A 13,454-nucleotide genomic window follows, 5' to 3' on the forward strand; every position below is an offset into this window, starting at 1 on the left:
TTCCCATGTAGTGCTGAGAAATCCTGTTGGTATAATGCCACTGTATGTTGAGCCATCCAGCAGAGCCATCCTGAAAAGGCTCAGGATGCTCCATGGTCTAGTGGGGTTTCCTTAGTCCTAAGCTGCTTTGTAGCATTATATTTCAATTTTAGAGCAGCAGGTCCTCAAAGAAAAGGTTGTAAAAGCTGATGTAATGTTTGGTTATTTTAATCAACCCTTCCCAAAATGCAGCCTGGCATGCACACAAAACTGTGCTGCCAGGATCTAAAAATGTTTAATTTAAAATAAAAAGGAGGAATATTAAAAATTGTAAAGCATCAGAAACTCACAAGGAATTAGTTTATTTCTTTCAACTGCTCTTTGAATGAGCTTTTTCATTAGTTTATTTTTGGAACTGGACTAACGACATACAATGTTCCACTTCCTTCTACTCTCAGATTTTAATATAAAATCATCAACTACCAGCTCTCTGCAAGTGGTCATATGGGCAACCTCAACAAGCCCAAAAATCAAATAGAAGATGCTGGGTAAAGGAGGTAGTTGTAGACTATTGACCTGTTTCTCTACTGGCTTTGCTGCAGCTCCCAGAACAGCAGTTGTCCCAGTTTTCCAGTTTATAAAGGCTTTATATTATCTGACTATAAGTGGTAGAACAAATTAAAAAAGCTTGTCCTAAACTATCTTCAAATAGTTTGGGTTTTTATTTTTATCTGGGTTTTTTTTTTTTAGTAATTGCTGTGAACTCCTATAAACTTCTAAAATGTCGAGCTTCCCAAGTACCTCATCCTGAAAGCCGCTTGGAGAAACCCAAAGGAACGCACGCTTGGTTACTGGCAGCTTTCAAAGAAGCTGGCTTCAGACTGAGGTACACACTCACATCTCTCTGCTCCTTTTTTCAGAAGAGAGAAAATACAAATGCCACTTGTGCCCCTATGCTGCTAAGTGCCGTGCTAACCTGAACCAGCACCTGACTGTGCACTCTGTGAAGCTGGTGAGCACTGACACCGAGGACATCGTCAGCGCCGTCACGGCCGAGGGCAGCGATGGAAAGAAGCACCCTTATTACTACAGGTGAGCACTCAGACGAGGGCTGTGCACTACGTACTGTCTCGTGTGCCTGCTGAGGACATGTGACAGGGCCACGCTTCTGGTGCTGCAGGGTTGGAGCCTTGATTGAAGTATTTGTCTTGCCCGTATCTGGCTTAGGCTGAGCAGTGAACCCCGGCTGGCTGCCGTGTGCTGTTTGACTTGGCTGGCCATTGGGAAGGACTCAGGGGTTTGCTGTGGGGTTGGTTTTTTTAAATGGCTTTGTGAGGCAGCTGTGCTCTTAGAAGCCTCTCTAACTTTTTAAGCAGTGTTCCTTTAAGTTTTGTGTTTGGAAACATCCCGTCATGTACACGGATTCATAGCAAATCTAAAGCCCTGTTCTTCCAGTTGCCTCCAATAGTTCCCTTGTCTTCAGCCAAATCCGTGAAATCAAATAGTCCAAAACTGTATCAAGACTTGTTAAATCAGTCTACACATTTCCTCTGTTTGCTAGAGGTTTATACATTCTGTGAACAACATGATCAAAGAAAGAAAACCTTAATGAGAACTTGCCTGAAAAATTGAAAGGAACTGCCCAGATAAAATGGATATTCAGACATTCTTCTTGTTGTATGCACTGTTGTGCACTCTGCAAACTGTGATGTGCACTCTAGTGGCCAAGCAGATTACCAAATCACTCTCACTTTTAGTCAAAGTGCCAAGAGCAGATTTAATTACAAAATCATAGAAGTAAGAAATAAATGAGACCTGCTGGATTAGATTATCTAGTCCTTCGCCGTGGGAAAGCAAAATAGTGCCCTGGAGTATATGCCTTTTCCAATCTTTCTGGCTTGTTTTAAGTGTTAATGGCCTAATCAAAGCAAGAGGAGGACGCTGCAAAGAAAGTTAAATTAAAGGGTCCTTTCCACTGCCTCTCAGTATCACTCTGTTTATGTGCTGGCTGCAAAATCTGTATCCCTGCTAATTATTCGCATAGCTGAAGACTGCTGTTTTCCAGTCAAGCATAAGAAATGTTTGAACCCATTTTTACTTGCTTACACTGGAACTGCCAGGCAGTTTTGCACAAGATCCCAGTTTGGCATGGGAACCATTCCAGGGCTCAAAAATCATTCCTGGAGTGTGCAGCAAGCTCTCTGTGTGTCAGTGTATCAGCTGTACTAAACATCTTGGCAAAGCTGCAGTGCCTCTTATTGCCCAAAGGAATCGGTTAGGTGATGCACAGCATCTGGAATCTGTAGTTTTTAATTAACTTTATGATTATTTAGCATCATTATAGCACGTACAGGATTGTTGCATTGTGCCTGCCCTTAATCACATTGGCATGGCTATCAGTTCAAAGGCAGTTCAGCAGACAAAAGAATTTTGCAGTGAACATTGAGCAGCGAGGAAGAGCGGAAAACTGTGTCATGAGTTTCCTCTTGCAAATTTGGGGAAAGGCAATAGGCTTCTGTTTGTGGTTTCTTTTTTAATGTTTCTGACTCTTGAATTCTCTTCTGCCTGCAGCTGCCATGTGTGTGGGTTTGAGACAGAGATGAATGTCCAGTTTGTCAGTCATATGTCCCTCCACGTGGATAAGGAGCAGTGGATGTTCTCCATTTGCTGCACGGCATGCGATTTTGTCACTATGGAAGAGGCAGATATGAAGGCTCATGTCAACAACAAGCACACAGGTGATGATCCCTCTCTCCTAGCTGCAGTGATCTCTCTCTTCCTTGCTTTTTAGGTGCAACCTTCACACTTCCCATTAGCACTCTACTTTCACTGAAATGCTTGCTAATTAAGGCCTGATCTCTCAAAGTTGAAGTGAATTGGACTCCAGCCAGGCAAATAATCTGGTAGTGCAGATCAATTTTCAAGCTGAGTGAAATAAATGAAGGACTACTTAGCCCTTCTTCTTCCTATTCTTCTTATCCCCCAAATCTCCTCCCCTGTTGGAGTCAGCATATTTCATGTGTTTTTCTGACTGGTTTACTATTTCATCAAAATCCTGCTTTGACTTCAGCGATGGTAAGGTGACTTTGAGGGCCTAATTGTGCATACCTGGCTGTAAGTCTGAAATAAACATTATTTTGAGCGTTTGCTCTTCGCTGTGTTTGCCCCCACAGTCCCATCAGTTTGGAATTTCATGCTGATGTTTAGTTGACACTGTGATTCAGCAATACCATAAATGTAACTGTATATTAAACAGCAGAACAGGTCGTGCTCGCTCCCTGGTCCTGCTCACTTAATAGCCAAGGATGTTTCAAACAAGGTCCATATGCTTAGTCCAACTAATGAAGTCTGGCATAATTAAAGGAGAAGAAAATGGGAATCCTTTTAATTAATTTCTCTTATAAGACCAGGTAGAAGCATTTTTCTGCCACAAACTACTCACTGTTGTGTTTACAATACAGAACCTGAATTGCATCCAGCACAACTTTTCCATCGCTAAATTGCTTTTCCTGTCCTACCAGGAATAAAATTGGGAAAACAGGAGGGATGAAGAAGGGGAAGAAGAATACAATTGGTTGTGTTCACAGATATATAATTTAAATGTAACTACAGACATATGAACTACTGGAAAGCTCTCAAGGGATTTTATGCCAGTATAGCTCTCAGCACTACTTCATTTCATAAAGAGGAGTTCAAGGCAAATGAGAAACACCACCCATAGCTATGCAAAAAGCCTCAGAGCTCAAAAGTGAGCTGTGCTCTGCTGTATTTTCCTGTTGTGGCAAAAAGATTGAAACTGCTACTTGTCTTTTGAAGATAGGCAAAACCCCCTTGTTCTTCCTTCACCCTGCCCAACTGAGCCACTCAGCTGGTGATTCAGCCAAATGCTCACACATATGGCAAATACAGAGTAAAAAATAGAATGGGTTTTCTGGGTCACTTGACTCCAGTTCCTTACCCTGTGATGTTACCAGGTCATAAAGGGACTGTTTGTGAGGATATGACATATGCCTTCTAAGAAGTATCATTGTTTTAAAAAACTAGAGCCAGGCAGCTGTAGACTTTCTTGCATTAAAGATTAGGGACCTTTTTAAAATTTCCAGTGTGTGTCTTAGTGATAATCAGAATACACGTACGTTGTTCTTGCGCCAGAACTGCCCTTTATCTGAAACAGCAGTCCACCTTTCATCCTTCCTTCCACAGTATTTATTCCCTTCGTACATTTCTGGAGAGCACCACTCTCCCCTCTAAATGTACACTGAGCCTTTTCCTATACAGAACACAGTTTTCCTGCTGTACCAATCCCTCACTGCATATGTTCTTGTTGGAATGCCTGCTCTGGACATATGCAATCACAGCTGTACATGGTGAAATGAAATAAGCAGTGGTGGCAGTGCAAACCAACAGCAGCTACTGGGAATAGGTCACACAATAACTTTCTGTGATCACATTTACCTTCCTTGAAAGCTCCCCAACACTGATTGTTCATGTTCATCCCGTGTTCTGCTCAAATTCTACTTTTGTTTTCCTGGACTGTTTCCATCTTAAGCACTTCTCATTTGTAGCAAAAGTTCTTGTTACTGGTCCTTTAGGTCATAACCTTGTCCTCTGTGCTATTAAATTTCATTCCATTTCTATTACTCTGGTCCCCAAAGTCAGTGAATCTTTCTGTATGATATCCAGTCATCCTCCCTATTGGCAGCTCAGGTCATCAGATTTCATTAGTGCATTCCTAGGTTTTTATCTTAAAGGTGCCACTCGTCAGTTTAAAGTTAAGTACACAGGTGCTGGTGTTTGCAGAGGCCTCGATCTGTATCACATGGAGAATTTGAAGTTTTAGTGAAGTCTCCTTTTAACACAGCTCTGATTGAACCAGGACACGGGTGGGAGGGAATAATTTGCCCATCATTGCCTCTTTGGCTCATGGCAGTTCTCATATGGGAACTCTCCCTCTTGCTCAGTTTTAGTGTGTGATAGGGTTTGGGACTTAGACTTCATACATTTATTGCACACATAAGGAAGCTCTGATGCTTTCTTTCATAATGAACCTTTATCTCTAGGTCCAGTTAAATAACATGCTTTTCAATTATCTTTAGAAGGAGATCCTAATAAAAACACATGAATCTTGAGACCATGCTGTAACCTCTGCAATGATTACTGAGGATGCTCTTCAGTACAATGACTGAGATTATTCTCCTTCACCCTTCATCCCAGATTTACCCACTGGACCCACATAAATGGAAAGGTGGGGGAAGTTTAGCTTGGATTGGTAGGTTTTTGCACCCCAAACCTACAGAAATTCTGTTTCCTAAGTGACAAGTTTTCATAGTTTTTGAACTATAGTAGTCAAAGTGTTTTCTTGACGTTTTTCTCAGTCCAGTAATAAGGTAGAATTGCATGATCCCTTCCCACTACCATCACAGAAACACTCAATTGCAGGATAAACTGAGAGATGTACTGTGGTTAAACACTAATATAAAGGAAGGAGGCCCAACAATGTTTTTTTTAATCATTTCAATTAATTTCAGACCTGTTTTGAATTAACTTTAAAGGTAAGTCTTCCTGAAATTTAAAACAGAATCATGGAGACTCCATCTAATCTGCTGAATTAGTTATTTGCTCTTTGTTTTACAGCTGAAGAGAGGAAGACACCCAGTGAATCTAACAGTCCATCTTCATCTTCGCTGTCAGCACTAAGCGACTCTGCCAACAGCAAAGAAGATGCAGATATAACCCCAAAAAACAAGGGGTCAAACAACCTGCTGGTCATTTCTGTAGTGCCTGGTAGTCAGACCTCAGTGAACACTGAAGAGAAGTCAGAGAAAGGTAAAAACACTCTTTAACAAATACAGGCTTTCACTCTCTATGCAGTTGACCTGGCCACAGTGTAAGGACTGAGTTTCCCTGTTCTATTTTTCAGGCTTTGAATGTGTTTTCTGTAACTTTGTCTGCAAAACAAAAAACATGTTTGAACGTCACCTGCAAATCCACCTGATCACACGAATGTTTGAGTGTGATGTGTGCCACAAGTTCATGAAGACACCTGAGCAATTACTGGAGCACAAGAAATGCCATACTGTCCCCACCGGTGGGCTCAAGTAAGGAAAGCAAGTACACAAACTTTTACTGTGTTAAGCACCTTAATACTGTGGGAATAGGACAAAAGGAAGTCAGTCAGAAAGGGTTGGTTAATTAAGAATCCAGATTTGGGGCTTCCTTGTATTTAGATGACCCAAGGCCTGTCAGGCTTGCATCATTACAGCAGATTGGTAAACTAGCAGCAGAGGAGCTGTAACAAACTATGGTCCTTCCCGTTTTCAAGTCAAAGAGGAGACAGTGTGTGATGGGTCCTACAGAGAATGAGGCAGCACTACAAAGAGCTTTAGGCAGACTAAGGGGTTTTTTTCAAAGCATCGAAGCAAAAAAGAAGCACCCAGCACAGGCTCTGTTTTGCACCTGGCTCAAAGAAACTAAATCCTGTACAGCCTCTGCAACTAGGTATGAAGTTACAACCTTAAAGGTTATAGCCTTTGTGTACTCAAATGCAAAGTCATTTCTCTCCAAGAATGAAGAACTTGGATGCTTTCTGCTTTGTTTGCATGCCCCACAATAATCACTACTGTATAAATTAACATGTAATGAGTAATACAGTCTTTTAAGAAAAAAAGCCCTTTGGTTTTGGCTGTGGTGGTGTCCTTTAAGGTCTTTTGGTGCAGAGCAGTGTTTCTAGAGAATGCCCTCATGTCAAAGTCAGACCCCTGAGGGGAAGGAGGGATTGCTGGGGCCATATGCTTGCTCTCTGGGCAGGCAGTGTGACGTTATGAAAGAGGCACGGCCATGGTCTCTGTTTGTTCTAGCTGCTGCAGGAAAAAAAGCTGGAACCACTTGGAGCCCAGCTAGGGTTCAGCACAGGGCTCCCAGCTTCTGTTGCTCTTGCTGAGCAGCTGATGTTTTCAGTGCACTGTGGCTGGGACATGAGGAGCGCGCCACGTTCAATGTTACCGCGCACAGCTCCCTTGGTTTGCCCTGCAGCTTTGGAAAACTGGTCCTGTTTGCCAGGCAGCCTCTGGTCTCCAGCTCAGTAGTTCCACAGACTGGGATCTGTGGTCACTTGAGATGAGATGACTGAATCTGGGAAGAAGACCAGATTGAGAAACAAATAGTGTGCCAGAACGATGAGATGTCTGCCTTGGACATACAGACCAGTTGTCTAATGCACATTTGGTTTAAGCTGCATAAAATCTCTTCTATTTACCAAGGAAAAACCATGACCTATGACTCAAGTCTTCCTGACAGAATGGGTTTCTCAGTCTGTATTCCTGCCCAACTCAAGTGATAATTAGGTACCTTGAAAGCTGCATCTAAGAAAAAGCTCTGATTTATTTTTTTTTAAGGCATCCAGAAGAGCCTGAAGAGATCTAAGTAAATTGTATTTTTCTGTCTCCTGTTTGCTGTGGGGGAAGAGAAAAAAAACATGATTCTTCCAGCTCCAGGTCAAAATCTGAGATTCTGATCCAGAGAGCACCCAGCCCAGGAGAGGTATGTGTGCATTGACAGCCAAGTCCTCTGGTGCAAGAGATAATCATATTAGAAACCTCAGTGACAGGCTCCCTCTCTGGATCAGAGTGCTTGATGTGCATCAGGAGAACTGTCCAGGTGTTTTAGTATCTCTTTGTCCTCCTGTTATTACTCACTTTCCTAAAAAATCTCTTGATTAGCTTGTAGATTAATATTAAACCTGTATGTGCACCCAAATGTAGCAAGGAAAACACACATAGAGTGGATCTCTGCTTAGAAATTTTCCAAAATGACAGAACACAATTAGCAGACCTGCTAAACAGTGAATGCAGATGCGTGGCAGCTGGGATGTTGGAAGACAGTAGCCAGGTTCCTTAGTTGTAAGTTTTTATCCAGCCCTGCTCTCTGAGCTCACCAATTCCACGTGGAAGGCTGTATGCTTGCTTCAGTACAGCAGAGATCCCTGGCAGGGAGCTGTCCCCACCAACTTCCTCTCAGCTGCACCAAGCAACAGCGGGTGTGTCCAGGCTTGTTCAGCGTGCAGCTCAGGCTTCTTTCCAAGCTTCCATGATTCCCTCCTCTACCCTTCTCAGCCCCTCCTGACTCAGGAACTGGGGTGAGGCCCTTTGCCGTGTCCACCCTGGGCCGGATGCTTGCTGCTGTGAGTAAGCAGAACCCACATCCTGTTCCTACACAGGAGCCATTCCTGCCATGGCAGAGGCGGCTGTAGGCAAACACTGCCAGGCACACACCCCTTTCAGCATGGCTAGCTCATCTCCCAGAAATGGAAGTCCCTACAAATCATCCTAACAGCCTGGCTTTCAGCTGTTCCTGTAGCAGGATACCCAGCGAGCTTGTTGTTCAAGGTCGCATAAAAGGGATTTCCTAAGCCTTCACTGTACATGTGGTATTACAAGTTTATTCCATCTTTACTTAAACAGCTGCTTTCATACTCATTTGTAAACACTCACTTTAAACCACTTCTTAATGGAAAAAATGGCCAAAGTGACTTCATGCAAACACTAGGAATCGTTACACAAGGTACCTGTGCATCAGTCACCCACCCTGCACTCCCCAGCCTGCTTTGGGGGAAGACCCCATCAAGGTAAGCCAGAAGGTTAAAGGGATGTTTCTTCAGAGTGAATCAGTGTTTCCCTAGGAATGCCATTAAATGGGCAAACCTCCTCTAAACAGAGATGTGTCAAGGTGAAGCAAATATTGGAAAGAGGCTTCACAGGGAGAACTGAGTGCCTTTTTCTCTTCCTTAGTAGGTCAGAAAGGGGTGAGTGACAGGGTTAAAGCAGGAATGCAGGTCTGCCAGCTGAGTAACTCCTCTTTTCTTTGTCCCTGCCCTTCCTTGCTGTGTTACCAGGTGCCCGTTCTGCATCTACTCCACGAACCGCCCCGCAGCCATGGAGTGCCACCTGAAGACTCACTACAAGATGGAGTACAAGTGTCGGATCTGCCAGACAGTGAAAGCCAACCAGCTGGAGCTGGAGATGCACATCCGTGAGCACCGCCTTGGCAACCATTACAAGTGCGACCAGTGTGGCTACCTGTCCAAGACGGCCAACAAGCTGATCGAGCACGTGCGTGTCCACACCGGCGAGCGCCCTTTTCACTGTGACCAGTGCAGCTACAGCTGCAAACGCAAAGACAATCTCAACTTGCACAAGAAACTGAAGCACGCTCCACGCCAGACCTTCAGCTGCGACGAGTGCCTGTTCAAGACTACCCACCCTTTTGTCTTCAGCCGCCACGTGAAGAAGCACCAGAATGGGGACTGCTCCGAAGAGGAGAAGAAGGGCCAGTATTCAACCTCCAAGGAAGCCAGTCCACTCCTACCAGTGAACAGCTCCAGGAACCTTCTGTCACCCCTCTCAGTTATGTCTGCCTCCCAGGCTCTGCAAACAGTAGCTATGTCAGCCGCACACGGCAGTGGGGCAGAGCCAAACCTGGCAGTGAAAGCCTTGGCCATCAACGGCACTTCCCTGTGCTTTGATAAATACTGGAACTCAGAGTTTGCCCACCTTATTCCTTTAACAATGTTTTTCCCCAAAAACCACTACGATCTCACATTCCATCCACCCAGACCTCAGACTGCACCGGGAGGTGCCTCTTCACCTAAACACTCCTTCCTTGCCTACCTTGGACTAACAGAAAGGGCAGAAACTGTCTGAGGGCAGTTGCATTCTGTACCAAAAATCCCCCAACAAACCCAGCAGGTTACATATTGCTGCAAAACGTAGCCCCAAGAGGTAACGAACACTTGTACTATATCATTAGTAAGGTTTAGCAAATGGCTCTGTGTGTATACTTATTGCATTGACATGAAAGCTGCTTTATTAAATCTCCAAGAGGTGATCTACTGCATACTTCTACCTTCAGAGGCATGTTCCCAGTACTCTTATCTAAGAAACTATTTTGTCTTGTTAAGCTGAAAAAAGAAGAGTGTCCTTATTGGCAATCAGCACTTGTAAGATGACATATTGATGCATTTTATTTTTGGGCTTTGTGTGCGTGCGGGTGTGTGGAAGAGAGTCTGCCTGTAGTGTGCCATGACATTGCTTTTGCACATCCCTTGGACTGGCTTATTTAATCATTCTTCTTTTCCCCTTTTCACACACTCGCTCCCTGCCTTCCCCCTGCCTCCCCCTGGACTGTGGAGCTGTAGAAGGAGCCATGTTTGGGGCAGGGCAGGGGGAGGACTGGTGTATTATTTCAGTGCTGTTTGCAGCTTCCTTTAGTTGTTTGATGCCTTGTACTCAGTTGTCAAGGTTTGAGAATTTGGGGTAGAACTGATGAGGAAAAAAGTTGCTTTCAGCACTGCAGGATGAGAGCATGACAATGAAAAGTGTGTGTCAGTCCACACACACAAGCAGTGTGTGCAGCCCACACACCCACACAGCAGGCCCAATTCTCAGCTCTTACACAGGTGTGACAAACACCTGCCTCTGGGCCACAGCATACATCTTTTGTTTTAAAAGGGCATATAAATATTATATATATACTGTATTATGCAGTGGTTACCTTTTAGTTTGCAGGAACAACTTGTATAACTAGAATTCTATGGTGGAAAAAAAAATCCAACAAGGGGATTTAAAAAAGGGTATGGATAAATTCTGGGTATAAATACTCAGACTAAAAAAAAAAAAAGGCAGTTTTGCACAGTGCTTTAGTCTTGCACTAGTTTGTTTCTCACTTGCAAAAAAAAAAAAGAAAAAAACTAATTGTGGGCTGAAGTTATTAAGACTGTTTATTTGAAAAGGTACCAGTAACTTCTTTGAAATATAAAGCTATAAAAAAATGCTTTTGGAACCATCCAGTTCTCTTTTATACCCTCAGTATTTCAACTGTACTTGCAAATTTGACAGTCCTCTCCCTCCCCTCCATGTCATCAGTAATACTTTATTCCTTTCTGTTGATGGCAGATAGAGTGTGTCCTGCTAGGAAGCTAATTTTGTACTTATTTAATGCTCCTACTCGTGGTCATTAAAATGACATGTTATATGTAGCACTTTATTGCAGGAAGAAGCAAATGCAGATTGGTTGTATCTTTGTTAATCTCAAAATGCCAAGAGTGATCCTAATGTAAGAGAAGCTAACTGACTGTTAATTGATTTCTGTTCCTTAGACAACTTAATATGCGGGAAGAAAGATTGGGATTAAAAACACTGTTCTACAATTGGAAGTATAAAATGTGAAGCATTTCCAAATGATCATGTGATGTACAGGAATGCCTTCATACTGAATTATTGTTTTCCATGGTGTCTCTTGGATTTGGATCTGGCTGTCTTTCACCAGCTATTAGAAGTGTCTGACCTAGCTTTTGCCACAGTCCCATCCCTGTCCCTTGGCCAAGCCACTGTAGAAGGTGCCCTGAGTCACATCTTTCATGCTATCTACCCACCCACCCTCGTGCTGTCCTGAAGGAACTTCCTCTGCAGGTTGTTGTGGGATGGGGGCATCCAACCACCCCTTGTTCGTGACAGCAGGAAAGCAACGACCGAGTTCAGGAAGGCATTTCTTGTCCACAAGGGCTCTTAGCCATATGGACAACTAGAAATGTAACTCAGTCTTCATTAGTTCTTAAATGAAGCTTGTGTAGAAAGACTTTTTGGATGCAAAACTTGCATCACTTTAACCTATTTGCAAGATTCCTACATTTGTTTTGTACAGAGATGGCCAAACATTCTCCACTGTCATGACCAAATTCTTCCTGTTCGGGGAGGACATCCTAATCTCTGCACTCCTGTTAACATACTGGAAGCTAGTTACAAGGGGGAAATACCCAAAATCATAGCAGGTTATCATTTGGCATTATTAATTACAGGACAGAAAAGTGTCACCATTTGTTTACATTCCAGCAGACAGTTTTGGTTCTAGCGAGCACGTGGCGGTTCTGTCTTTGCAGTGAAGAAAACCCATCTGCTCCAAACTGTGTGTAAACCTTTGTAAACTTACCTAACTCAGGGCCCTGCTCACCATGCTTTACTCCATCAGAACTCCTGGGCACGCCTCCCTGGGAGTACAGACAAAATAGAAAATACTGTGTTGGTAAGTACTCAGAGCATAAAATAGTTACTATCTCGACAGCATGAAATCTGTAATCTGTATCCAGCAGCTCTACCAGTTCTGTAAAACACTCCACACACGCATCTCTGACCACACCACAGAAAACCAAACACTCCCAAATCAAAAAGCTTATTTTTCACACCAACTACAGGTAAAGTACAGCTGTCCAGGAGGAAGAAGTAGTAGGAATATTATTGTAGGCCACTGTATCTAAACCAAATGGCAATTTAAATAGGGCTGGAACTTCCAAGAATGAACTGCACGCATGCGACCGCCACATGTTTCAACCATGTTCCACTGCACCAGTATCTGACCTGGCAATGTTTAGTGTACCTGGGAAATTTGTTTAGCACTTTGGAAAGGATAAATTCATTCTTTCTGGCAAGTTACAGAAGTTTTCTCTGTAAGGAAAAGTGTGTTAGGAGGTTTTTATTTTTTTAAGAAAAAAAAAATACACTATTTATCAGAGCTCTTGCATATTAAAATGATTGGTTTGCAGTTCAAGACTAAAGACAGGAAATGTTCTTCAGAGGTTCTCCCTACTGATTAATGACCAACAGTTCTGATAAATTCCCCCCCACCATAAAGGTAATTTCATACTGGTTTTCACTATGCATTCTTTAATGAAACTAGCGTGTTTTTCCATTCAGTAATTCAGTTGAAGTTCTCAGCACTTTTTTCTTTCCTTTTTTTTTTTTTTTTTTATTTGTTGTATTATGTTCAAATATCATTCTGTCAAGGTTTGTGTACATTAATAAAAAATTTGTATTGTATAAAGCTTTTTGCATTATAAGGCTGTACAGGGTCATTTTGACAGTAACTGGTATATTTCTTTGCATCTTATGTTGCATTGCCAATTTCTAGTGTATCCAGTTTGGAAGTACAATATACTCTAATTAAAAAGGTTGGCTATATTCTGGTTTCTTTTTGGTTTTCCTTCCTCTCTTTTTTTCACCTTAAATATAGCTAGAGTTGATTTGGAGGGGGAAGGGAAAGGGTTCTCTTACAAGACAAGAAGATAACATCCTCCCTTTTTTCTTCTTACCAATAAAAATCAAATCTTCAATTCAATTAGAAATTGAAAAGGAAAGCTCTGGCTCTCACTCCTGATGAAGAAATACAGCAAATAGTCCCTAAGACAGCTGCAGGACTTTACTCGGTGGGCTCTGTGCTTGTAGCAACCTTCCAGGTCAGTTCTGCAATGGGGATAATTCCTCTTCCATGCACTCTGCTCAGTCATGCATTTCAAAAAAATCAGCTCCTTAAGCAGTAGTTTGGTGGACTTGCTCTTGCTTGGAAGTAGCCCAAAGGAACTCAGGGAAACTTCCTTAAAGATGAGCTAAGCAGTGAATAAAAGAACACAGTGCACTAAAACATTGTCA

General features: G+C 42.7%; 1 protein-coding gene across 5 annotated transcripts in view; it reads left to right on the forward strand.

The window, feature by feature from the left end:
- ZNF827 (zinc finger protein 827) overlaps positions 1 to 12,986 on the forward strand; it is a 100,630-nt gene extending 87,644 nt beyond the window's left edge. For 3 of the 5 annotated variants that reach the window (XM_039550850.1, XM_039550851.1, XM_019293407.3), the window contains exons 10-14: positions 900 to 1,071; positions 2,551 to 2,717; positions 5,614 to 5,805; positions 5,900 to 6,077; positions 8,870 to 12,986. In XM_039550850.1, coding sequence (XP_039406784.1) covers positions 900 to 1,071; positions 2,551 to 2,717; positions 5,614 to 5,805; positions 5,900 to 6,077; positions 8,870 to 9,677 — 1,517 coding nt within the window. In that variant the 3' untranslated portion in view covers positions 9,678 to 12,986. Of the gene's footprint in view, positions 1 to 899; positions 1,072 to 2,550; positions 2,718 to 5,613; positions 5,806 to 5,899; positions 6,087 to 7,373; positions 7,519 to 8,869 lie in introns of all 5 variants that reach the window. The other 2 variants (XR_005601757.1, XM_039550852.1) reach the window with 2 other exon arrangements.
- Positions 12,987 to 13,454: the final 468 nt, after the last annotated feature.

This window comes from Corvus cornix, chromosome 4 (genome assembly GCF_000738735.6).
Source record: "Corvus cornix cornix isolate S_Up_H32 chromosome 4, ASM73873v5, whole genome shotgun sequence".
NCBI classification, from domain to species: domain Eukaryota; kingdom Metazoa; phylum Chordata; class Aves; order Passeriformes; family Corvidae; genus Corvus; species Corvus cornix.